Here is a 27249-nt window from a genome sequence, read left to right as displayed (position 1 = left end):
ACTAAAATCAGGAATGAAGTTGAGAAAGCTCGCTAAAGTTCAGTACAGAAAGAGCAAAGGGGTTTTCAAAGACCTGGGATAAGTCTGTTGGCTCCACCTACACCTCTGTCCTCATACATCCCAGAATGTGCTTTTCCATGACTTCACATCCAAATGTGGTCCTCACCCTGACCCACCTTCAGAGGCCACAGAAAATCTGTCTCCTACCACAGGACAATGCACAGTTGAGTTTCTCTAATGCTGGTCCCTACTCAAACAATCGGGTCTGTGCATCTTTGTCTTTTGGCTTGCTTATTTTCCTTTCCCCACTTAGCTAAGGTAGCAATGCATCTTGTATCCATAGAAACCATCTCCAGAGCTTTCCATCTTGAGACCAGCATTCTTACTCTCCAAGGCATTTCACTCAACATACTCTTGTCACCCAAAGCTAAAGCGACTCGTAAAGTACTCCTAAAACTTGTGCTGGAGGAGTGGAGACAGAGAGCCTGAAGAGGGAAGAATTAAGGGCAGTGGCTTTGCACCTGCTATTGCAATTCCTTCTTCCTTTGGTGTTTCTCACAGAAATGAAGAAAATTTTAACAAGAAGCTTAAAACTCATATGTAGCTTGCAAGTCTGAATTGAAATTGGCAGCTTATATTTGAGAATTTAATGGAAAATTCTTTTCATTACTTAGTTTAAAAATTCCATTCTTACCCACAAGACCAAGAAGTATCTGATGTATATAATAAGATCAGTCCAGCATTATATAAACCCAAGTAGCAGTCTTGGACACATGAATACACACACAAGCACACACACACACACACACACACACACACACACACACACACACACACACACACACACAGTCACCACACAGACACACAGATACAGACAGACAGACACCACACAAACACACAGACACACACACATCATTCATATGCAAACCAGAATTACAGGCTAAAGATAAGTACCTTGGAAACAGCTTAAATTTTATCAGGAATGGAGGAAATGTTATATAAAATCGATTAAAATTTCAGTCAAGAGTTTGCTTGGTAAATATTTTGAGAATGCAGCAAAATAGGAAAAAGACAAACTTAAACAAGAAGGTCTAATGACAAGACCATGTCAGGGACAAGAACTCTGAAACAGCAGTTCTGTAGTGCCCTATAATAGTCATCAAGTTGGCGGAGTGCCCAGTGGCAGAGCGCCTGCCCAGCAGTAGTGAAGCGCTGAGTTCAATCACCACCCTAAAAATAAAGGAAAGAAAAGAAAAAATGGCTAGAGATTGCTAGTCACACTTATAGCCAATGCATGAACACCATGAACTCAATTTATATTTATCATAGTCAATGTATATTTACCATACAAGAAACCCAATAATAAAACAAAAGTAATTGTACTCTATTACTTGTTAAACTATGTACATTGAAGAGCAAAGGCTTGAATGGAATCAATATCAAGAATGTTATTGGCCATGGTGATTTTGGAGATGCTATTTCATGAAAAGGAATTTTCAGCAAAGCTGCAGGTATCCTCAGTAGTAGGTTGAAGGGGTGGGTATATGTGGACATTGACAGATGTGGCCACAGGGATCCAAATACACAAAGTATGTATTTCCCTGTCTCTGTCTCTTTTTGTCTCTGTCTCCCCCAACTCTCTATCTCCCTCCCCCTTTCTCTGTGTGTCTAGAGTACAATAAAATGAAGTTTAAAGACATAAAAGCAGAGAGAAATGCATTGTCTTAGAGAAGATTCCACCACTTGGTGGCAGTATACCCAAGTTAAGACGGTTGAAAAATTAAAAACAAAATATGGCTTGAAATGGCACCAAATGTCTTCTGACCACGGATGCAAAATCACCTCAAAGTGCTCCCTTTCTGGCTGGAAGTCAGGCTGCTGTTCCTTATGCTGCAGGTTCCAGAAGCACCCTTCTCAGGCCAAGGAGGCTGGCTCTATGCAATGCTTGCCTAGCAGGGCTTCACAGTCAACAGGAGAAACTTCCTCTAGGACAAACATTTTGTTTTACTTTTAATTCCCGCCATTTTTACTCTCATTACTGATCTGTGAAACCTACAACAGTGGGTACACTGTTGTGTAGGCTTCTACACAACAGTGGAAATGATTAATCAATGCTGAGGTCACATATTTTATTTCAGGCGTCTTTCTTTTGGTTGCTGCTGAGACCTGATCGATACCTTTTATAATAGTGTTCCTTATAGAAATAGGGAAACCTCTTTCCCTCTCCCCTCTTCCTCATCTCAGGACCTTGTTATCTAGAACAGGTCAGTCTCAATTTCTTGCCGAAGATTCCTAGGTGCTGGTATTACAGGCCTGATCCAAGCTCAGCAAGGTCTTTTTTTTTTTTTTTTTTTTTTCTTCAGTGGGAGACATTCTCACTCAGGGCTTGGATTGGGTGCAGTCAATAAAGTGCTCACTTTGCAAAATCAAGGACTAGAGCGGTAAAAAGCACCAAGCCCATGTGAAACAGGACAAGGGCAAGCCAGGTGGTGGTGGTGCTTGCCTTTAATCCCAGTTCTTGGGAGGCAGAAGCAGAAAGAGTTCTGTGAGTTCAAGGACAGTCTTGTCTACAGAGTGAGTTCCAGGACAACCAGAGCTGCAGGTAGGGAAAACCCTGTCTCAAAGAAAAAAAGGAAGGAAGGAAGGAAGGAAGGAAGGTATGAAGAAAGAAAGAAAGAAAGAAAGAAAGAAAGAAAGAAAGAAAGAAAGAAAGAGGCCAAGGACAGTGTCATGCACTGGGGAGGCAGGTCCATCTAATAAACAAAACCAAAATAAACAACCCACCTCTGATAAAGGCTGAGACATCGAAGGACAGAGACCAGACCTGCTCAAATGCAAAGGCCAGGGCACTGGACAGGTGAATGCAGCAGTCAGCATCATGCCTATGTCCAGGAAGTAAGGACACAGAACTCTTCCACTAGAGGGCTCCTTGTCCTTATTCCCAGAGCAGGAAGGAGCCAACCACCAACTGAGGGTACCCAAGGACATAGAGTGACAGGAAAACAGAAAGGCAGCCTTACAGATCCCCCAAGATTTAGCTTTGTTTCCCCCAAAGAAGAGAGATAAAATAGTTCTTCTTTGTTTGACAAAATACGCTCTGATATTATGAAATTGTGTCTTCTGTGCTCATGGTAACTGTTTTCATGTAATTGTGCATCATTCTGTGCCTAAGACAACATGGATAAAGCTTCATCTGTTCCTAAGATTTCTCAAAATAACTGATTAGCAAATTCTGTGGCCACTCCTTTTACTACTACTACTACTATCATTACATTATTATTAGTTTTTTGGGGAGGGGGTTGGAGACAGGGTTTGTTTGTGGCTTTGGAGGCTGTCCTGGAACTCACTCTTGTAGACCAGGCTGGTCTAGAACTCACAGAGATCCTCCTGCTTCTGCCTACCTAGCTCTGGGATTAAAGGTGTGCACTACCACCACCTGGCTCATTTTTAAATTGTGTGATAAAATTACTTTTTTGTCATCTTGGATTAAAATGCATATGTGAAAGCAAGTGCTTGGGGGATATAGTAAAAGACCTGATACTATCTTACAAACTTAGGTACTCTTAACTTTCTAAAAACTATTAAAATGGTATTGTGGGGTCTATTAAATAAGCTTTCTAAAATCTTAATATCCTTAAATGCTACTTGTGTGTTAGAATAACACCCATTGAAGTATAATACAAGTATTCTAATATATTTTTAAAATGGTTTTTAATTATGCACATGCCTGTGTCTTGGTATGTACACATGAATGCCCATAGAGACTAGAGACATCAGACAGACCCTCCTAGGGATGGCCTGACATGGGTGTTGGGAACTGAACTTGGGTCCTATGTAAGAACAGTTTGTGCAAGAGACACTGAATCATCAATCTAGCTCCATAATATGAAGGCTTTGCTAAGCAATAAAAGTTAGCATTTGCTACATAATTTTGATAGATATTTCTTTCCCAAAATAGGTTCTAGAAAGAAAGTAGATTTTTCTTTAATAGTCAAAGGTGACAGAAAAACAAGGATACCTAAAACTGCTTTCTGTTAATCAAAATGTCCCTAATAAATGTACATTAAAATCTTTCTATTAGATTGGTAGCCATAGATTTCTTTTTCAATGACAGTCCTAATTTAGAAATGATAATTGTGAGATTTTTATCGATGCTGTACTATACATGAAATGGTGGGTACATATGCTTGTCAAATACCTTTATGTTAGGTATTTGATCTCAGTAAGAAGGATCTCAGTAAGAAGCAGGACCATGCAGAATCTGGGTAGGGTTTCTGTGTGTATGTAAGGGGAAAAGGCTGTGTACTGAGGCAGAGAGAGAGAGAGAGAGAGAGAGAGAGAGAGAGAGAGAGAGAGAGAGAGAGAGAGAGATTTAATGTTTTCAAATATAGGATAACCATTAACTTACAGTTGTGATCTTAAGGCATGAGATTTATTACCAATCTGCTTGCATTCTCCTCTTTCAACAAAAGCCCAAGGTTCCCAAGAAGCTTCTCTTGTCTGGTTTAAAACTAGAGAAAAACAATTGTCATTTTAATGCTGAGCTGTTGACACCTGTTCACCGGCTTAAGCACCAGCAGTGATCAGGTTAGACTTTGTGTCTTTGTGACCTGAAGCCTTCTACTTCATTTATGTGACATGTTGTGTCTTTTGAAGCCCAGATATTGGATTAAGGATTGTGTAACCCTATTGAGGAAGTAATCATATAACAGGCTAGCTTAACACTGACAAATGAGGGGCTAGAGAGATGGCTCAGCAGCTAAGAGCTGACTGCTCTTCAAGAGGACCAGGATCAACTCCTAACATACACATGGAAGCTCACAACTGTTTGTAACTCCAGTTCCAAGGAATCTAATGTTGTCTGCAGGAACTAGACATGTACATGGTACACATACATACATGCAGGCAAAATGCCCATGCACATAAAATAAAACAAGAGACTTTTAGATGAGAATAAAAGCTTTAAAGTCTTTGGTTTTTAAGACTGTCCTTATTTATGATGTGGTGGTCTGAATAAAACTGACCCTGTAGACTCATAGAGTGGCATTATTGAGGGTGTGGCCTTGTCAGAGTAGGTGTGGCCTTGTTGGAGGAAGTGTGTCACTTGGGAGGGGGGGGGTCTGGGGTTTGAGAAGCTGGAGCCAAGGCTAGTGGCTCACTCTGTCTTCCTCATCATCTGGATGTAGAACTCTCAGCTACCTCTCCAGCACCATGTCTGCCTGCATGCTGTCTTACTTCCTGTCATGATGATAGTGGACTGAATCTCTGAACCGTAAGCCAGCCCCAATGAAATGTTTTCCTTTATAAGAGTTGCTGTGGTTATGGTGTCTCTGCACAGCAGTAGAAACTCTAACTAAGACACATGGCTATGTGTTTGTGTGTGCTGTCCTTAAGTGCTCACTTTTATAAGTTAGTGTTCGTATGAAACTACTCAGACCGAATTCCAAATAATGGACCTGGCATTTTAGAACAAAAATTTCCTGCCCTGGCAGCCTCCCAGGTGAAGCACGACCATCAGTCTCAATATACCAGTTAAAGAGACATTAATAATGAGCGACAGAGAAAAAAAATGTAATCAATGTGGTCATGATGGGAGAAGAAAATAGGGAGGTTTTATTACCCCCAGGTCTGTCTTTGGAATTTGACATGAAATATACTTTTTTTTTTTTTCAAGACAGGGTTTCTCTGTAGATTTTGGAGACTATCCTGGAACTCTCTTTGAAGACCAGGCTGCCCTCAACTCAAAGAGATCCACCTGCCTCTGCCTCTCCAGCGCTGGGATTAAAGGTGTGCGCACCACTGCCCAGCTTTGAGATAGGGTCTTACTCTGTAGGCCAGGTTGACTTGAGACTGACCATATAATCTGGCAACCTGGTTTTGAATTCAAAGTGATCTTCCTGTGTCAGTCTCCCAAGTGAAGTGTTGGGATTGAAGATATGAACCACTGTGCCCTCTTCTGAATTTTAAAATGTTGAAGTTCCCCCAGGGTTCTGTTTCCCAACTTCTGTTTTCTCTCAACCCATCTACTCCTTTCCTTACTGATACCCAAAGTTTGGGTCATTTCCTCCTTGTCAGTGATTCCTAGGGTTATATTTCCAGCTCCCATTGGTTTGCAGAGTCACTTTCATTTTTATGACTGCTTATAAATATTTCCATAGCCCATCTAGCAGATGTGGCAAATCTGGCAAGCCTGCACCTTCAGTGTTGCCAAGCTCCCTTGCCACCCTTTTCAAGTACCATTTTGCATGGCGTTTTCATTATAGTGACTATATGATATTGATCTTAATGTCATCACCATGCACAGTGCTGTCACTCACTTGGATAAATATTTGCGGAATGAATTAATGAATACATGAATAGTACTTCTAGCTTCAATGTGTCTCTCAGGTAGCCTATTAGGAAAACAGGATAATTCATATATTCATAAAGGATCATCTTTTGGCTGTGGTGGCTAGCTGCAACTCCTATGGAATCATGCCTTTCAGTAGTCACACCCCTGTGCAAACCATTCCCACAGTGAAATCTCGTCTTAGGTCACTAGAGAAGCTGATGGCATGGATGCTGCTGACTTCCACAAGTTTAGTGTCCCAAAGAGATCATGGTGAAACAGTTTTTCATGTTTAATCTCTGTCTCTGTTTCTCTCTTTCTTTCTCTTTCTTTTCTCCTCCTCCTCCTCCTCCTTTCTTCTTCTTCTTCTTCTTCTTCTTTTTTTTTTTTTTTTTTTTTTTTGGTTTTTCCGAGACAGGGTTTCTCTGTGAACCGGCCCTGGCAGTCCTCGCTATGTAGACCGGGCTGGCCTTGAACTCTCAGCCTCTCAAGTGCTGGGATTAAAGGCATGCACTGCCACGCCGGGCTTTTAGTCTCAATTTCATGAGCGCTTTTCACCCTAGGACTGAGGGATACTCCTCCAATTGGAATGCTAGAATTAATGTTACACCCGTAATCAAAACCATCAGCGCAGTGCAGCTTCAAATCACGGCCTCTCCGTCCTCCAGCAGCCCCTGGAATCGCTTTCCTTTTGGGCAGAACTGGTGTAGAAACTACTGCAGGCGCGGTTCTGCCGAGACCCAACACAGCCAAGGAAGGGTAGTTCCTGGCTGGTGGCTTATCCCGGAGTACCCTCCTTCAGCCACACGGGTGTGCTGCGACACTACAGTCCGCAGGGGACGCACCGGATCATGGACCTGGTGGACTGGGCAAGCGGAGCCCCACCACGTGGGCGGGGCAAAAGGCTCCCGGGAGGTCCCAAGGGCAGGAAGTGAGTGGGCGGGGCTTGGGAAGAGTGTGCGCCTGCGCAGAGGCTGGCTGCTGGATCCCGCTCAGGCCACGTCTAGAGTGCGTGCTCACGGTGACGGCTCGGCGTTCTCCCTGAGCTGGGCGGGGAGGGTGGAGATGGGGAGCAGGGGCAGGGAGGGGTTCGGGGCTGCGTTGAGCATGGGCCATGCCGGGGTCGGCACGAACGGCCAGGGTGGCGGGCTTTCTGGAAGCTTGCCTCTCGCCTCCGGTGGTGGGTTCCGCCTGAGCAGCGCTTCCTCATGTGTAGTCGCTGGCCTGGCCTGTGCGGGTCTCCCCTCCGTCCCGCCGCTCGTCCTTTTGCAGAGACCAGTACTCCTGCTGCAGCTCGCAGCATCAGGACAGTCGGAGCAGTCCCAGGGATTTCCTGAAAACTTTGTGTTCAAGGGTCGTTTTTTAATGTTATTTACATGTCACCCGAGGTGTGACAGGGAGCATCTGTGCTGGGCAAACCTCAGCCGGAAACTTTAGTCCCCGGAGATGAAAATACCACATTTGGAATTTAGGAGTTGATGGCCTCTGAGCAACTCTCAAGGTCTTGAAGCCCTCTCTAAAAGGATTTAGCTTCATAGAGGTTATCCCCAGCCAGGGTTCAGGGGTGCAGTGTGACACTTGGAAACTTAAGAGCCAAGCCTGATAACTTTTTTGTTTTGTTTTGTTTTAAAGAAACCGTCCATCACGTACTTAGCTTGAATGATTATTTCAAAGTGCATGTCCTATTTTTTGCCAATATGACAGCTGTTTCCATAGAAACGAGAAAAAAATAGTCGTTTTCAGTGAGAGTCGTTAAAAGTGTCTTCCAGACATCAGCTGTGAGTGCCAGTGAGAGCACTACTTGCTCATTCTGAGAAGGCACTTGAAGAATTAAGGGTTTGGAATGTTCTTAGGAGCTAGCAATCCAAATTGTTTAATTTTCACACATCATTAATTTCCTAATCCTACAAGTCTGCCAGCTATGTTTGTTGGTCTGCCATGGTTCTTTGAAGAGCACATGAGACCCCAGTTCTTTCTTAGGTGCTGTGCAGTGTGGTGATTGGCTCTTTGATAATGTATAGATTTCTTTCCCCCTTAAAAAAAAACAACCTCCATTTTAAAGATTAATGATTACAGATTAACAGTTACTGTTTCTATTCTGGGTGGCACGTGATTGCTAATGGTAGGAATGATAATGATTTTAATTATGTACCTAGTGTTTGTGGCTTTTGTTTTACGGTTTATTGGTAGACTATGTTAAAGATGGTTGCACCTGCTCTGCAATGAGCAGTTTCCTTCCCATATGGGCAGAGCCAAGCAGTGTGAATAGTGTGCATGGCACGTTGATGAGAGTTTATCTTCTGAGGGGGGTGTCAGTAAACCAGACATTCTAGAATTGAGCAGTTGGTGAAGGAGGCTTGGAGAGGGTGCCTGTGGAACTGGGAAGTCAGGAAGCAACATTAGGAAGTTTGTTGAAACTCATAGAGGACCAATGGTAATTACAAAAGTGCTTGCTTGGCTTGGTGTTTACAAAATTAACAAACTGCAAAAAATTTAAACTGCCCAGAAAGAGAAAATACTGGATCCCTCATAACTACCATCCTGCCCATTAAATTACATGTAGGTCTTTTCTGAGATTTATTTTTGTATCCATTAGTGTGTTTTATCTTTACTAGTTTTACAGGCTGGGTAGGGATTCTTGTCTTTTTCCTTGTCTGCTTTTTATCTACTACACAGAACGGGGTCTGACATGCGGCATTTACTCATTCTATAATGGATTAATGAATAAAACAATCCTGAACTAAATTGTATATGGGAATGTTTGGTTAAGATAATCAAGTTTTATTAATTTGGCTGACACCATTTTAAATTGTAAATTTCACAGCAAATCTGTGAAAAGGTCTGATTCTGTTACATTGTGGGGCTTCCTTTGGGTGACTGTGTTCACATCCTTCTGGCTCTGCCGAAGCGTCTCTTCATCTACCACACAAACCTGCACTGCTCAGCCTGACAGCCACTAATTCATCACTCCTCTTATTAACTTTAAAAATGAAGCAGACTACAGATTGTGCTCCTCAGATGCACCTAGCCACGTGCCAGGACAGCCATATTGGACAGCACAGAGAGCATTTCTGCAGAAGTTTTATACAGTCTTGCTTTTGACGTTCAACTTTTCCTCTTCTGCTATCCTGTTTGTTATACATAAAGTCTTGTTTTTTAAGTGATCTTGAACAGCTCCATGACTCAAGTGCTGGAGTACAGGCCTGCCCTAACACACTAGCTTCAAGGCACTTGTTTTAGGTTAGCTTTTCTCTTTGTTGTGGGTCAGAGTTCTGTATTTTAATTAAAAATATAGTCTTTAGTGGTGTGACTCTTTGGGCTAGATTTCTACTGTTGATTTGCTCTTCTTTCTTTCTTTCTTTCTTTCTTTCTTTCTTTCTTTTTTTCCCCTCCTCCTCCTCCTCCTCCTCCTCCTCCTCCTCTTCTCCTCTTTCTCCCCACTCCCCCACAGGGTTTTTCTGTATAACAGCTCTGACTGTCCTGGAACTTGCTTTGTAGACCAGGCTAGCTTCACAGAGATTGACCTGCCTTTGCCTCCCAAGTGCTGAGTTAAAGGTGTGTGCCACCACCTGATTTGCATTTCTTAAGGATTGCTTTAGGTTGCTTGGAGGAGGGATTGGTAGTGAGCTAAACCAGAGTGGTTATAAACTATAGTAAAGTCTACAGGCAGGTCACAGAACCCAGGGTGAGTTGGGCTGAGGCAGTAAGGAGGTAGATTGGTAGAACTGACTTAGTGGCCTTTGATATTTTGGTTGTTAAAAGTCCTAGCACTAATTCAGTATAGTTTGGAATGTAGTCTTGGGAAGATTGGGATTGTGTAGGGGTCCCCTCAGAGTACTTTGTGACACATAGAACATGGAAATAATAACTTGCACATGACCTTGTGCAACTGCCTCCTACCACGAAAATGTCTTTGAGATCATTTGTTTGTAAGACACAGAAACTGTGTGTGTGTGTGTGTGTGTGTGTGTGTGTGTGTGTGTGTGTGTGTGTGTGTGTGTGTGTGTGTCAGAGAACAGGAATGCCTTCAGGAGTTCATGTGCCTCAGTGGGTAGTTTCCTCCCCCTCCTCTCCCCTCCCCCTCCCTCCTCTCCCCCTCTCTTCACCCTCCCTCTCCTTCTCTTCCTCCTCTCCCTCCCAAGGTCTCTCACTTCCCATGGGTATATTACCCGTCCTTTCTGTGCAAGCACTTGCAGAGCTTTTCCTCATGGTTCAGCTTGCATGGGCTTGGTTTTCTGCAGCACCAACTATAGGCCCTACCTACACATTTCTTTATATTCCTATGCTAGATATTCTTAGGTTACTATGGAGCCTAGACATTCCTGTTGCCTAGTGACATAGTATCTGTCTTAATGAAGTCTATGGGATTACTCACATACAGGACCTGCAGCTATATATAGCACATAGTACTTGCTAATGGTAGATGTGTTTTCTATTAATACCATAGATGGTATTGCTTCTACTTTTAAAAACAGCTACTGTAAGACGGGAGTCTGTGTTGTACCAGCAGCAGCCCCATACATCTGCTATCTGCATCTCTTGAGTGTATCAAGAGTACCTAGAATGACTGACCTATGCCAGCTAGGTCTGAGGAAATGCTCTGTCTGCATGGTGAGAAGGCCTAACAGTGCAGATCTTAGTCACTTTTCCATACATGACACATGGCTACAAGTTTGAAATAATTTTCAGGTGTAAATTATCATCATCATCATTATCATCATTAATTTTATCTTCACTTCTTGGTTTTTTGCAACACAGAAGAAAAAAGCCAGAAAGCCGAAGCATATATCTAAATTGTTCTATTATCAGTAATAAAGTCAAATATTGGGGTAAAACTCTAATAGAACGGCTGAGGAGCTATCCTTTTCTCCACACAACCCAGACCAAAGAGGCCTATGAATCTCTCTAAGCCCCTCTCTACTCCTTCCTGTGTCTCTCTATTGTATCTTCAGTCCTCCAAAATCTCTATGGTCAATTCTTGTCAACAAGTCACTGGCTCTGCCCCCTGGTCCAAGTTTAGCTTTATTAACACAGCCTCAGAGTACCACAGTGCGATTAAATAAACCGCAACAGAAAGTATCTTGTTAATGTCAAGCTATTAATAGGTTAAGTTGACGCTACTCATTTTTAATTGGTAGTAACTCAAAAAGGGCTACCATGAGGTTAATTTTCACTTTATAAATTAATCACAGAAAGGTATTATGTACAAATTACATAAAAGTTTAGTCTAATAATCTTCAGATTGTCAAATGTAGACAACATTAGTCACTAAAATTGGTAGTTATGAAACATCTTTTTAGGTATTAATACTGTATTACTAAAGTTAGTTTTACAGCATCTTCCCATGAAGATTTTAAGCATTTAGAAAAATTGAAAGAAAATTTAAGGAACATACATATTAATCACATAGCTACAACATTGGTCTGTACAGCATCCTGTATGTGTATGTGTGTGTGGAAATACAGTTGTGTGGAGGTGTGCATGTGTGCATGTATTTACAAGAGTACTTGGAAGTAAGTTTCATTCATGGGTATAATACTTTATCACATGCATCAGGAATGAGATATTCGTCTCCATATCGTTATCAACAAGGAAAAGTAATTACCTGCAACAACAGATCTGTGCTCAGATATACCATTTGTCTCTCTTCACTTCTGAAGCTGATGTTTTCTTTTGAACTACAGAGTTTATCCAGTGCATTTGATGATTCTGTCTTTTTTTCTCCCAACATCTATTTGTGTGTGTGTGTGTGTGTGTGTGTGTGTGTGTGTGTGTGTGTGTGTGTGTGTGTTTATATGCATGTATATGTCATGGCACAAGTATGGGTATCACAGGACAACTTGAAGGAGTTGGTTCTTCCACTCATGTGGGTCCCAGGGCTAGATCTCAGGTCATCAGCTTGGTGACAAGTGCCCTAACCTGCTGAGCGTAAAGTAGTTATAAGGCTCTTTATGTTTTCTTGAGTGAGCTATGGTAGTTTGTATTTTCAAAGAGTCCATTTATTTTACTTAAGATGTCAAATGTGACCTTTTTTTTTCTTTGATTGTGCTTAGGAGTTGTTCCAGTTAGATCAGGATGGAGGTTTGGGAGCTGGTTCAGTAGTATAGGCGCTGAAACTTAACTTTAGGTTAACAGGTACTGTTAATAACACTGACCACCATGCTGGAGACTGGAACCCAGATTCTCACCTAAGGGGAGCTTGCAGAAGTAAAAGGAATTCCTTTTGTAAGTTTGCTGAGTGGGTGGGTGCACTAAAGTCATTACAAGGAACCCCTGTCTGGGAGGCTGGACAGTTTATAGGCATTTAGATGAAAATAAAGCTGTAACTCAAGGCCTGGGGCTGGATGGACTGTATTTCTTGTAGCTATAAAGATGGAGGAGGGAGTCTGTTAGTAGTTGCTGCCCCACCTGCTGCAGGATAGAGACCAGGCTGTAGAAGTAGCTAGAATGCTGACTCGTGGCAGGCCCTAAGTAGTTGCTGCCCCACCTGCTGCAGGATAGAGACCAGGCTGTAGAAGTAGCTAGAATGCTGACTCGTGGCAGGCCCATGATCTAAGTTTCCTTTGTGTTTTTCTCTGTGGTTCACTCAACTTCATAGGTTTACAGCTTTCCTTTGGTTTGGCCAAACTTTGGCCACTGCTTCTTTGAGATCTTTTTCTCTTACTCACACTTGACTCATTTGAGGACTCTAGCCATGAGAGGATTAAGCTATCTATCTCATTGATGCCTCCTGTGTTTTCTGTCAGTTTGCTTTAGCTCTGATTGGCCATTAAGTCCACAAGTCCTTATTTCCACCATGACCAATCTACTGTCAATGTTGCCCAGTGTACTTTTCATCCTCAATTTTGTGGTTATATTTAGAAGTTGAAGATAGTCTTATAAAAATATGCATTCCATGTCTGTATAAAACATGCTCAGAATTTTTCTGTAGTTGTGTTAACACACGGAAAATAGTTAAAACAATGACTCAAATATCCGTGTCTACTAATACTGCCGTTTGTATTACTTAGGCGTTAGCTTCTTTTGATTAATGTTTCTTCTCCCTGCTCAGCTCATTTCCTGCTTGGTAATTTTAAATTGTAAACTGTATGTTGCTAAGTGTCAGGTAATTTTGATTCTTGAGGTTTTTTTGAAGGAAATCTGGAATGTGGTTATTAGAAGCAGCTTGATCTTTCTGAGTGCCCTTGTAGCAAGCTGGATCTTACCCGAAAGCTAGGAAGCAGCTCACCAGTGTTTGTTTTAGTCTTCAGTACTGGGGCAGAATAGCTCTCCGAGTAGTCCTAGTTCTCCTCTAGTGCCGAGGCCAGACTTTTCCACCAAACGCTACGTTTTCCCACTTTTCTCAGTGGGAGCAGGCAGTGCCCTCTGCCCTGTGCATTGCGCCCTTAGTGATGGTTCTTTCCAAGCTTGGGGGCGGGATTTCTTACTCACGTGACCAACTAGTACTCACTGGAATAGGGAGGGGCCTCTGCAGACACTGCATTCTTTCCGTGTTGCTCTGTGTAAAGTCCTCAGTCTATAATATCCAGATGGTTCACAGGAGCTCCCAACTCCACACAGTCAGAATAGGGGAGTTAAGGGGCTAGTCTCTCCTGCCTGTGTGTTTTTTGGAAACTCATCAGGTGGTTCTCTGGGGCAGTCCTAGGTGCTCATCTTGTTTCTCATCTTCCGGTTTTCATTGCTTACTGCCAAGAATGTTGAAACCCTTCTTTTATTGAAGTATTCTGTTTTTAAATCTATTTTTAGGTGGCATTGAAGTCTCTCTTCTACATCCTGACTCCAGCCAACCAAAAGTCTCTCTCTCTCTCTCTCTCTCTCTCTCTCTCTCTCTCTCTCTCTCTCATTTTCTCTCTCTATAGGGTTTCTCCGTGTAGCCCTTGTTGACCTAGACCTCCCTTTGTACACCGGGCTGGTCTCCAACTTAGAGATCTTCTTGCCTCTGCCTCCCAAGTGTTGGGATTAAAGGCATGCACTACCATGCCTGGCTAAGTCTCATGGTTTTGTTAGAAAGAATACATTTGAATTTTGTAAGTTAGGCTTTTGTATCCCAATATATCCTTCTTATTTGTCAACATACACAAATTTATTGTTTTAATTAAGCTATTTCTCATTCTTGCCAAATTATTTACTGATCAAATAGTTTCCCTGCGATAAAATATTCAGGTATCGAAAATAAGCACTGTGTAGTGAATTAATGCTATGCTCAAGCATGTGTACGTGTTCCTTTGGTTTGTTCTGTTGAAAGGTGCTGCTGTGGGCGATGGGTGGAAACACTGGTGTTTATCTTAAGATGTTTAACACACATTTCTTCAACATTACATTCCCAGTTTGTAAATACATGTTTCCCACATTTTATATTTTGTGTTTAGATAACCAAGCAAGAGCAAGAGCAAGATGAGCTTCCTTTATGGACTGCAGTGTGCCTTGAGAAACCGTTTTCTCTCTGGAGTGAATTCCCTGGCCCACTGGAGACAGTGGAAGCCACTGGCCGGCTGTCCACAAGTGCGAAGGACTGGAGTGGTGAATGCAGGTTGGGGACCTAACACAGTCAGTCAGTGTCATTCGGTGACCTTACTACCTGGAAACTTCCATTTCTGTAGGACTCCCAGTAACAAAATATCAAGATGCTTCTCAAATTCCCAAAGCCAGGAAATGGGGGTGTTTACCTACAAACGTACTGTGTGGGGTGATTCTTTTCCAAGACATGGAGTGAGGAAAGTGTTTGACAGTCCTGCTCTTATAACCCCATGTCCTATGAGCTGCCCTTCGGTGAGAGCTGCCCTGAGTTTCCACACATCTCCACCGGTTCAGGCAGCCCCAATCCCAATCTTGCTGCTCATTCTGAAACCAGTGCAGAAGCTCCTTGCCATCATTGTGGGCAGGTAACAATACCTGGGGCAGAGCGGGGGTGGTGGTGGTGCTGGGGTGACAATTGTGTTAAAGTTCTTGAAGTTTTTATATTTACATTTATGTCAACTTACAATAATTTTTAGTAATTAAACTTTAGTATTTTATAAAACTGTACTTTTAGAGAAATATTCCCCTATACCACATTCAGTTCAGAATTTGAGTTTCCAAAGGTAAGTTCTACCAGTCTTTTTATGTGTGATTTAATAATCTTGAAATAATTTTACTGTATGGAAATGTGATCCTTAAGTTTTGTTGCTAGAGATGGTTCTAAAAGATTTCACATTTCTACTTACAGGGAGAATGGGGAGTGTTGACAACAACGTGTGTAACAACAGCACTTAGGAATATTGCCTTGGATTTAGTGGAATTCTAGGCAATAAGCATATAATTAATATATAATTAGGGACTCAGACTTAGCCTCATTAATAATGCTCATTTCTACCATTCTGTTTTCAAAGTGTCCTTGTTATGTGTCTCTTGGTAGTCCTTTATAATTACTCATTTTATAGCGAAGTGGTTGTTTCTCAGACCCCTTTTTCTTATTTCATGAAGGTTGAAGAAGGCAAATCATCTCTTCATAAAGTGTTCTTAGGTTTGCTAATTATGCTGTTCCCCCTAGCTGTCCACTTCCTTTCATATTCACAACCCAGTTTTCTTTTATTAAAAATTCAAGAATTCCTCTGTAATGTATTTAATTCTATGTTTGACATTGAAGGTCAGAAAATAGGTATCTAAGTTGGCTCCTAAGTAACCAACTCATCCTTGTTTGTAGGGATGATGGCTTTTCGAGTTCTATTCCTTTAAAATGATTTGATTTGGTACTGGATTTACTGTTACAAATTTCCTTTTATATGTCCCACATATAAGTAAGTAGTAATGCTATAAATGTTATAAATAGGAAATAAGTGGCCGGAAGGTGGTGGCGAATGCCTTTAATCCCAGCACTTGGGAGGCAGAAACAAACAGATCTCTGTGAGTTCAAGGCCAGCCTGGTCTACAAAGTGAGTTCCAGGACAGCCAGAGATGCAACACAGAGAAACCATGTTTCAAAAAAACAAAAAACCAAACAACAACAAAAAAGGAAGTAAGTGTTTTTATGACCCCTCTGGCCCTGTCACTTTTCTAAGGGATTTCATGTGTCTCTGTGTTTGTCCGATTTCTGACACTGAAATATCTGAGATAACAGGAGCAAAGACATACTTTCAGAAGTTTCAGACTACGGTTGCTTAGGTCCCCAGGGTCACTCAGCGCATCATGTTTAGGAGCATCTTGGTGGGGATACGTGGCAGAGACTTGTCCATTTCATGATGGGCAGGAAGGCAAAGAGCGAAATGGATAGGGACTGGGATCCTAACACCCCATTCAAGGACACCCACCAGTGACCCCACATCCTTCCACTAGACCCTGTTTCCCAAGGGTTCTGCCATCTCCTAGTAGTGCCACAGGCCAAAGACTAAGCCTTTGGTATTTAAAACAGAGAACTTTTGGTGGAACTATGATAGCAGGAACTTGGTAAATTACAGTAACTTTACCAAATTGCTTTGTAAAATGAATTCTTGTCAAGGTATGTATATATGTGTGTGTGAGAGATAATATTATTTATTTATTTATTTATTATTAGTTCAAATTAGGAACAAGCTTGTTTCACATGTCAATCCCTTCTCCCCCTCCTTCCCCTCCCCATCCCTCCCCCATCCCTGTCCCATCCCTCTGACCTACCCCCTACCTCATCCACCCTCCATTCCCCAGGAAGGTTAGGGTCCACAATGGAGGCTCCCCAAAGTCCACCACATCATCCTGGGCTGGGCCTAGACCCTCCCCCATGTGTCCAGGCTGAGAGTGCATCCCTTCGCATGGGATGGGCTCCCAAAGTCCCTGCTTACACCAGGGAAAAATACTAATCCACTACCAGGAGCCCCCTAGATTGCCGAGGCCTCCTAATTGACATCAATGTCCAGGGGTCTGGATCAGTCCTGTACTGGCCTCCCAGACAGCAGTCTGGGGTCCATGTGTTCCCCCTTGTACAGACCAGCTGTTTCTGTAGGTTTCACCAGCCTGGTACCGACCCCTTTAATCTTCATTCCTTACTCTCTGCAACTAAGTTCCAGAGTTCAGTTCAGTATATATCTGTGGGTGTCTGCCTCTGCTTCCATCAGCCACTGGATGAGGGCTCTAGGATGGCATAAAAAGTAGTCATCAGTCTCATTATAGGGGAAGGGCATTTAGATTATCCTCTCCACCATTGCCTAGATTGTCAGTTTGTGTCATCCTTGTAGATCTCTGGAAATCTCCATAGTGCCAGATCTCTCCTTGGACCTATAATGGCTCCCTCTAATATGGTATCTCTCATCCTGCTCTCCTCTATTCTTCCCCCAACTCAGTATTTCTGCTCCTCCATTTCCTCCTCTCCTCTCCTCTTCTTCTCTCATTCTGGCAGTTGCCTCTCCCCTACCCTCATGTTCCCAATTAGCTCAGGAGTTCCTGCCTCTTCCCATTCCTGAGGTCCATGCATTTTTTCCCTAGAGTCCTTCTTGTTTCCTAGTTTCTTTGGTGAAGAGGATTGTAGGCTGGTAATCCTTTTCTCTATGTCTAAAATTCATGTATGAGTGAGTACATACCATGTTTGTCTTTTTGTGACTGGGTTACCTCACTCAGGATGGTTTCTTCTAGTTCCACCCATTTGCCTGCGAATTTCAAGATTCCATTGCTTTCTTCTGCTGAGTAATACTCCATTGTGTAAATGTACCACATTTTTTTCTATCCATTCTTCAGTTGAGGGGCATCTAGGTTGTTTCCAGGTTCTGGCTATTACAAACAATGCTGCTATTAACATGGTTGAACATATGTCCTTGTTGTATGGATGTGCATTATTTGGGTATATGCCCAAGAGAGGAATTGCTGGATCTTGAGGTAGACTGATTCCCATTTTTCTGAACAACCGCCATACTGATTTCCAAAGTGGTCTTACAAGTTCGCACTCCCACCAGCAATGGAGGAGTGTTCCTTTTTCTCCACATCCTCTCCAGCATAGATTGTCATTGGTGTTTTTGATTTTAGCCATTCTGACAGGTGTGAGGTGGTATCTCAGAGTTGTTCTGAGTTGCATTTCTCTAATGGCCAAGGATTTTGAGCACTTTCTTAAGTGTCTTTCAGTCATTTCAGATTCATCTGTTGAGAATTCTCTATTTAGTTCTGCACCCCACTTTTTAATTTCATTATTTGGTGTTTTGGTGGCTAGCTTCTTGAGTTCATTGTATATTTTAGATATTAGCCTTCTGTCAGATGTGGGGTTGGTGAAGATCTTTTTCCATTCTGTGGGTGGCCGTTTTGTCTTACTGACTGTGTCCTTTGCCTTACAGAAGCTTCTTAGTTTCAGGAGGCCCCGTTTATCAATTGTTGACCTCAGTGTCTGTGCTACTGCTGTAATGTTCAGGAAGTGGTCTCCTGTGCCAATTCGATCAAGGGTATCTCCCACTTTCTCTTCTAGAAGATTCAGTGTGGCTGGATTTATGGTGAGATCTTTGATCCATTTGCACTTAAGTTTTGTTCATGGTGACAGATATGGATCTAACTGCAGTCCTCTGCATGTCTGAATCCAGTTGTGCCAGCACCATTTGTTGAAGATGCTATCTTTCTTCCATTGTATGGATTTAGTATCTTTCTCAAAAATAAGATGTTCATAGGTGTGTGGGTTAATGTCAGGGTTTTCAATTAGATTCCAATGGTCTATCTGTCTATTTTTGTACCAATACCAAGCTGTTTTCAGAACTATGGCTCTGTAATAGAGCTTGAAGTCAGGGATGGTGATGCCTCCAGAAGATCCTTTATTGTACAGGGTTGTTTTGGCTATCCTGTGTTTTTTGTTTTTCCATATAAAGTTGAGTATTGTTCTTTCAATGTCTGTGAAGAACTGTGTTGGGATTTTGATGGGGATTGCACTGAATCTGTAGATTACTTTTGGCAAGATTGCCATTTTTACTATGTTAATTCTACCTATCCAAGAGCATGGGCGATCTTTCCATTTTCTGGTATCTTCTTTAATTTCTTTCATTAAAGTCTCAAAGTTCTTATTGTATAGGTCTTTCACTTTTTTGGTTAGTGTTATCCCAAGATATTTTATGTTGCTTGTGGATATTGTGAAAGGTGATGTTTCCCTCATTCCTTTCTCATTGGACTTATTATCTGTATATAGTAGGGCTACTGATTTTTCTGAGTTAATTTTGTATCCTGCTACTTTGCTGAAGGTGTTTATCAGCTGTAGGAGTTCCGTGGTAGAGTTTTTCGGGTCACTTATGTAGACTATCATATCATCTGCAAATAGTGAAAGTTTCACTTCTTCCTTTCCAATTTGTATACCTTTGATCTCCTTTTCTTGTCTTATTGCTCTAGCTAGAACTTCAAGTACAATATTGAAGAGGTATGGAGAGAGTGGACAGCCTCTTCTTGTTCCTGATTTCAGAGGAAACGCTTTGAGTTTCTCTCCATTTAGTTTGATGTTGGCTTTTGGTTTGGTGTATACTGCTTTTATCATGTTTAGATATGTTCCTGTTATTCCTGTTCTCTCCAAGATCTTTATCATGAAGGGATGTTGGATTTTGTCAAAGGCTTTTTCAGCATCTAGTGAGATGATCATGTGGTTTTTCTTTTTCAGTTTGTTTATATGGTGGATTACATTGATGAATTTTTGTATGTTGAACCATCCTTGCATCCCTGGGATGAATCCTACTTGATCATAGTGAATGATTTTTCTGATGTGTTCTTGGATTCAATTCACCAATATTTTGTTGAATATTTTTTGCATTGATGTTCATGAGGGAGATTGGTCTATAGTTCTCTTTCTTAGTTGTATCTTTGTGTGGCTTGGGTATCAAAGTGATTGTAGCCTGGTAAAAATAGTTTGGCAATGTCCCTTCTGCTTCTATTTTGTGGAACAATTTGAGGAGCACTTGTATTAGCTCTTGTTTGAATTTCTGGTAGAATTCTGCAGTGAAGCCATCTGACCCTGGGCTTTCTGTTTTTTTTTTTTTTTTTTTTTTTTTTTTTTTTGGTTGGGAGGCTTTTGATGACTTCTTCTGTTTCATTACGGGTTATAGGTCGATTTAAACTGCTTTTCTGTTCTTGGTTTAATTTTGGTAAGTGATATCTATCCAGAAAATTGTCCATTTCCTTTAGATTTTTGAATTTTGTGGAGTACAGGTTTTCAAAGTATGACCTAAAGATTCTCTGGATTTCCTCACTGTCCATTGTTATATACCCCTTTTCGTTTCTGATTTTGTTAATTAGCATGCTCTCTCTCTGCCTTTTGCTTAGTTTGGCTAGAGGTTTGTCTATCTTGTTGATCTTCTCAAAGAACCAACTCATTGTTTCATTGATTCTTTGTAATGTTTTCCTAGTTTCTACTTCATTGATTTCAGCCCTCATTTTGATTATTTCCTGGCATCTACTCCTCCTTGGTGAGTTTGCTTCTTTTTGCTCTAAAACTTTCAGTTGTTCTGTCAATTCTATAGTGTGACTTTTCTCCAGTTTCTTCATGTGGGCACTTAGTGCTGTGAACTTTCCTCTTAGCACTGCTTTCAGAGTGTTCCATAAGTTTGGGTATGTTGTGTCTACATTCTCATTAAATTCTGGGAAGTCTATAATTTCTTAACCCAGAAATGGTACAATTGGGTGTTATTCAATTTCCACTAGTTTGTATGTTTTCTGCAATTTGTATTGCTGTTGAATTCTAGCTTTAAAACATGGGGTTATTTCAATTCTTTTGTATTTGTGGAGGTTTGCTTTGTTGTCAACTATGTGGTCAATTTTAGAGAAGGTGCCATGTGCCACTGAGAAGGTATATTCTTTGGTGTTTGGATGGAATGTTCTATAGTGGGAAATTACCAATACGGAGTCAGGTAGAAATATAAGGGTATTTAATAGGGAAAAGCCTTACTTACAGAGCAACCTAGCCAGCCGGCGTGGTAGTGGTCTGTACAGCAAGAAGCAAAGAGAGCCCGAAACCGCAAATGCAGTCACACTACATCCCTCTGACCACGCCCTCACAAGCCTGGTCAGGCACACCTGTAGCCAGCCCCTAAGAAGGCGTAGCTACAGCTTCCCCTACAATGTTCTATAGATATCTGTTAAAACCAGTTGGGTCATAACTTCTGTTAGCTCCTTTGTTTCTTCGTTAAGTTTCTGTCTGGTGGTCCTGTTAGTGGTAAAAGTGGGGTGTTGAAGTCTCCTACAATAAGTGTGTGTGGTTTTATGTGTGGTTTGAGCTTTAGTAATGTTTCATTTACAAATGTGGGTACCTTTGTATTTGGGGCATAGATGTTCAGGATTGAGACTTAATCTTGATGGACTTTTCCTGTGATGAGTATGAAATGCCCTTCTTCATCTCTTTTGATTAATTTTAGTTTGAAGTCTAATTTGTTAGATATTAGGGTTGCTACACCAGCTTGTTTCTTGGGCCCATTTGATTGGGAAATCTTTTCCCAACCCTTTACTCTGAGGTAACGCCTGTCTTTGAAGTTGAGGTGTGTTTCTTGTGTACAGTAGAATGATGGATTCTGTCTTTGCATCCATTCTGATAGCCTGTATCTTTTTATGGGCAGGTTAAGACTATTGACATTGAGGGATATTATTGTCCATTGATTGTTGGTTCTTGTTTGTTTTGGATTTATTGTTGGTGGTATCATTGTGTGTGGATTTCGCCCTCCTGTTTCTCTTCATGTTTTGTAAAATCGGATTATCTATTGCCTATGTTTTTGTGAGTGTAGTTATCTTCGTTGGGTTGGAGTTTTCCTTCCAGAACTTTCTGTAGTGCTGGATTTGTGGATATGTATTGTTTAAGTCTGGTTTTGTTATGGAATATCTTGTTTTCTCCATCGGTAGTGATTGAACATTTTGCTGGGTACAGTAGTCTGGGTTGGCATCCATGCTACCTTAGTGTTTGTAGGATATCTATCCAGAATCTTCTGGCTTTCAAAGTTTCCATTGAGAAGTCGGGTGTGATTCTGATAGGTCTGCCTTTATATATTACTTGGCCTTTTTCCTTTGCTGCTCTTAATATTTTCTCTTTATTCTGTAGATTTGGTGTTTTGATTATTATGTGTTAGGGGACTTCTTTTTGTGTTCCAGTCTGTTTGGTGTTCTGTAAACTTCTTGTACTTTCATAGGCATATCCTTCTGTAGGTTGGGGAAGTTTTCTTCTATGATTTTGTTGAATATGTTTTCTGTACCTTTGAGCTGTATTTCTTGTCCTTCTTCTATGCCTGTTATTCTTAGGTTTGGCCTTTTTACGGTGTCCCATATTTCCTGGATATTTTGTGTTAGGGATTTGTTGGACTTGAGATTTTCTTGGTCGATGACTGTATATCCTCCACAGAGTCTTCAACAACTGAGATTCTCTCTTCCTTCCCTTGAATTCTATTGGTTATACTCACATCTTTAGTTCCTGATCCTTTATACAGCCTTTCTATTTCCAGCATCCCCTCATTGTGTGCTTTCTTTATTGTGTCTATTTCAGCTTTCATGCCTTCAACTCTTTCGAGTGCTTCCTTCACTTGTTTGGTTGTTTTTTCTTGGCTTTCTTTAGATTCTATAAGAGATTTGTTTACTTCTTGAATTTTTTGGTTTGTCTTTTCCTCCATCTCATGTAATATTTTGCTTGTTTTTTTCTTCTATTTCTTTAAGTGATTTTCTTGTTTCCTTTTTAAAGACCTCTATCATCTTCATAAGATAATTTTTGAGGTCCATCTCTTCTTCATCCTCTGTGTTGGGCTTTTCAGATCTTGCTGGTGTGGGGTCTCTAGACTCTGGTGGTGTCATATTGGTTTTTCTGTTGTTGAGTGTGTTCTTATTCTGTCTTCTTCCCATCCCTTCTTCCAGTGAGGGCAGGTGGTGTCTCTCCCTCTCTCTGGTGGCAGGCGGAGGGCAGAGGGTGGTGGGTGGACAAGGGTGGGGTGTGTCTGGACTCAGGGTGCGCCTTCCCAGTCAGGGCAGGTCCATTCTTGCCTGGGTGGGCTCAGGCAGAAGCAAGCAGGGGTTGATGGGGGAGGTTGAGGAGCAGAGCAGCGCCCAGACTCACCTGAGGCTTGGGTGCCCAATGCAGGACAGAGCGATAAATATTATTAAGACTTGACAAATGTATGCATAAGGAAAAGTTTTTGACCCACTATTGAAAACATTACTTGTTGTCAAAATGTTTAGGAAACCAGCCAGCACTTGAGAGAACTATTGTCAGCTAGCAAGGCCCTCCCCATGTGGCATCTGTAAGGTGTCCATTTCTTTACTGTGGTGCTTAGGATCTTCCCTTCCCTCTTCATGTTCTAGCGATGATAGTGGAGCTGCTGCTTCTGAGCGGCACTGCTTACTCCCGGAGTCAGTGCTGAGGTAGCCTCTCTTATTCCCTTCTGGAGCATTGCAGATTGAGCTGGAGTCTGAGGTGCAGTGGGAAGAACAGTGCTGAAAGGTACAGATTTATCCTTCATGACCCCCAAGATGGTCGTCTGGGGACTTTGTGTTAAGTGGATAAGTGGTCAGTCTCAGGAATGGCATTCCCTTTACACCCAGGTTTTCCTCCTGCCACCTGTGACCTTGCCTAGGTTGTTCTCTGTAACAAGCTTTTAGGAAGAGCAAACGAGGTGACATGTGCATGACGATTAGAACAGCACTTCATAGTGAGTGTTGTTTAGTGGTAGTTATGAAACGACTCCTCAGTTGAGTGTTTGCCTTCACACTAGCTGAAGAGGGAAACTCAAATGAGCCTTGGGATTTTTAAGTATGGCTTTATAGAGTTGGTGACTTTTTCACCCTTTAGCTAAGAATGTTATAAAGCTTGTGTACAGAGAAACATAAAGATTGAAAATCCTAGCACATGTGTGTGAGTTTTGTTGGGATGTGAGCATGAACTTAGCAGCTTTGCTGTCTGGTTTGTCACAGGGGCATAAGGAAATGGTGGCAAGCGCTTCCTCCTAACAAGAAGGAGCTGTTTAAAGACAGTGTGAAGAAGAATAAATGGAAGTTGCTCCTTGGTCTGAGTGCCTCTGGACTGCTGTTCGTAGTGTTTTATTTCACTCACCTGGAAGTGAGCCCTGTGACCGGAAGGAGCAAACTGTTGTTACTGGGGAAGGAACACTTCAGACTTCTGTCAGACCTGGAATACAAAGTGGTAAGTAGCAAGAACTGTCCTTAACTAGATTGCCTAAGGTAGCACCAAACAGGAGGCTTCTTTAAATACTGAAGATGCACTGCTTTTCTTTTCAGTTTTTGATATAACACGCACATTTTTTCCCCAGGTCTCATACCTGGGAAAGTCTTTGCACCATGTGCATATTGGCTTTTCTCCTCCCAGCCGGGTAGCCCCCGCTCTGCTCAAGTCTGAATTTCACTGTCTCCTGCTCAGGAAAGCCTGGCTTGATGCCCAGACTGGCTCAAACAGGTGACTAGATCAGGCTGAGCTGGGAACTGGATTTTGTGATTGTGCTCCATACTCCTAGAACTCAGTCTTAATGGGAAGATAGGTTGAGAAAAATATTTAGAAAGATTGGAACAAACCTTGTATGAAATTGGTATATCTTCTACCATTCATAGAGCTTAAAAATTTACAATATATATATATATATAAATATATGAATGGATTTGTATATGTGTATATTCTGTATATACATATGGATATAAGTGTTTGTATGATTAGACATTTTTATTGCTTAATCTATTGGTCTGTGAATCCAAACATTCTTATAGAGATGTTATAAAGTTCTCTTAATTACCTAGTGTGCAGATTAGCATTGTCAACTTGACAAAGCTAGAATCATCCGAGAGATGAAGGAGCTGCAATTGAGAAAATGCCTGTATATAAATATAAATATATGCCAAGTTGATAACCTTTTTCAAGGTGCACTTAAATCCATGCTTTCATAGAAAATGAACTTAAAAGACTGTATCATTTACCATTTTTAAAGAGTAATCCAACAGTGCAAGGATGTCCCTCCCTCCCACATCAGTCATCAGTCACAACAGTGAATCACAGGCTTGCCTATGGGCCACTCTTACACAGGCATTTTCTCAGTTGAGGCTCCTTCGTCTCTTGGATGATTTCTAGTTTGTGTCATCAAGTTGACAACACTAGTTTGCACACTATGTAATTAGAGAACTTTATAACAGCTCTATGAGAATGTTTGGATTCACAGACTGATAGCTCAAGCAATAAAAATGTCTAATCATACAAACACACATACATATATACAGATCCATATGTATACATATAGTATATACATATATACAAATCCATTCATATATTCATGTATTTTTATGGAAATTAAATATTTGTAGAATATCCTTAATATTCTTAGTATATATGACAGAATCTCTCAGAAAAATGTTTTCATATTTGAGATGGCTAGCCTTTGAATCAGCATCACATAAAGAAAATGATTTGCCCATTAGTTCTGAGATCTTAGTAATTTTCTTTCAGTGTGCGTGGATCAAACGCTTTACAATTAGTGAGATATTATCTCTTTTTGTAAAAGCCTAAGTCTATATTATGAATAGGTTGTTCTTTCATTTAGTGGATTATGAAAGTAATTTTCTTTTACATTCTCTTTCTTTTTTTTCCCCCCTGAGACTGGGTTTCTTGTATCCCAGACTGGCCTTGAACTTATTGTGCAGCAGACAACGTCCTTCTAATCATCCTGGTTCCACCTCTCCAGCCTTCAGATTACAAGGATGTGTAACCACACTGGGTTTATGCTGTGCTGAGGGTTGAACTCAGACTTTGCATATATATGAGAGTGACCACTCTGCCAACTGAGCTACATCCCCAGCCATGGGTTTTTCTATTTTGTGTGAAGTTTTTAATGTGAATCCTTGTTATCTAGGCAGCTTTGTTTTCTGAAATTCTTAAGAAGGCAGAAATATTTAAGCATTTTACTTGCATGTAGATTAAAAGAAAAGAGGAATAAAATTTGGATTCAATCATGTTTTTATGTAAAAATCTTGTAACTTATTCCTTTGTGAGAAACTATACTGCTTTTATGTAGTTAATTCACATTTCAGAAATATGAATGCTTAATATATATAAGTTTTTGCACAATTCAAAATTAAAATGCTGAACACTAGTCAAATGAAGCACTTCCCATGAAGCAGCATAAGCATTTTGTAGTACAAAACTCCTAAACATTGCTTTTTACAAAATCTTGTAGTGGATGGAAGAATTTAAAAACGACATGCTGCCTGAAAGAGACCCCCGGTACCTGACTGTTAAAGAAGTGGTGTATCATCTAACACAATGCAATCAGGATGTCCCAGGGATCTCTGAGATCAACTGGGTGATTCATGTGGTTGATTCCCCAGATGTAAATGCCTTTGTTCTTCCAGTAAGTAGATACTTTAAAATACATTTTTGTGGCAAGCTTTAACATCTTTAAACTTTACTGTGGGCTAATTGCTTATATTACTCTTTTTATGTACAGAACGGACAAGTGTTTGTTTTCACTGGGCTTTTGAATAGTGTAACCGATACTCACCAGCTCTCCTTCCTTCTGGGCCATGAGATTGCACATGCGGTCCTGGGGCACGCTGTGAGTACCCACGTGACGTGCAGCTGTTGAATGTTGCTTTGATATTAGCAAGTTGTAGCCTTTAAGGAACCCACTCTTTTCAGGGTTTTCTTTTCTTTTAATGATGGAATGTAATTGCCTTATTCTGTACCTGAAAAAAAAGTGATTAGCTAGTTTTGAGACTTTTGCAGTCTTTAGTATATGATACTGAATAATTAGTGTTTCTCTTAAATACTGTTTTATCACCTGTCTCTTTTGCTAAAAAGTAATTTGCCTCAACCTCTAATTATTTCACATTAAAATTTAAACTTCCATAATTATTAACATACTTGTAATCTAGTCAGAAAATTAATTGTTGGAAAGTGATACTGCTATTTAAGTGGTAAGTCAGTTTTATTTTTCCTCCTTTTCAGAAGATGGCTTGGAATATTGTTGAGAAATGTCTAAATGATACGCAATACGGTCTGA

At 41.1% G+C, this 27249-nt stretch overlaps 1 protein-coding gene and 1 long non-coding RNA gene across 4 annotated transcripts in view; one reads left to right on the top strand and one right to left on the bottom strand.

Annotated features, from left to right (window-relative positions):
* Nucleotides 1-858: 858 nt before the first annotated feature.
* LOC118238213 lies at nt 859-2887 on the bottom strand. Its single transcript, XR_004767980.1, has 3 exons — nt 2785-2887; nt 1843-1985; nt 859-1230 (listed from the first exon to the last, which is right to left on the bottom strand). It is a non-coding gene; the product is annotated as an uncharacterized LOC118238213 (long non-coding RNA).
* Nucleotides 2888-5140: 2253 nt separating this feature from the next.
* Oma1 (OMA1 zinc metallopeptidase) overlaps nt 5141-27249 on the top strand; it is a 61407-nt gene continuing 39298 nt past the window's right edge. The window contains exons 1-5 of one of the 3 annotated variants that reach the window (XM_027402327.2): nt 5141-5272; nt 14698-15210; nt 24164-24392; nt 26425-26598; nt 26695-26802. In XM_027402327.2, the coding sequence (XP_027258128.1) occupies nt 14723-15210; nt 24164-24392; nt 26425-26598; nt 26695-26802 (999 nt within the window). In that variant the 5' untranslated portion in view covers nt 5141-5272; nt 14698-14722. Of the gene's footprint in view, nt 5273-7253; nt 7350-14697; nt 15211-24163; nt 24393-26424; nt 26599-26694; nt 26803-27249 lie in introns of those variants that run through there. The other 2 variants (XM_027402325.2, XM_027402326.2) reach the window with 2 other exon arrangements.

This window comes from Cricetulus griseus, chromosome 2 (assembly GCF_003668045.3).
Source record: "Cricetulus griseus strain 17A/GY chromosome 2, alternate assembly CriGri-PICRH-1.0, whole genome shotgun sequence".
In the NCBI taxonomy this organism is placed as follows: Eukaryota; Metazoa; Chordata; class Mammalia; order Rodentia; family Cricetidae; genus Cricetulus; species Cricetulus griseus.
Note: the sequence above shows the minus strand (reverse complement) of the source record. Positions and strands in the feature narration are given on the sequence as shown.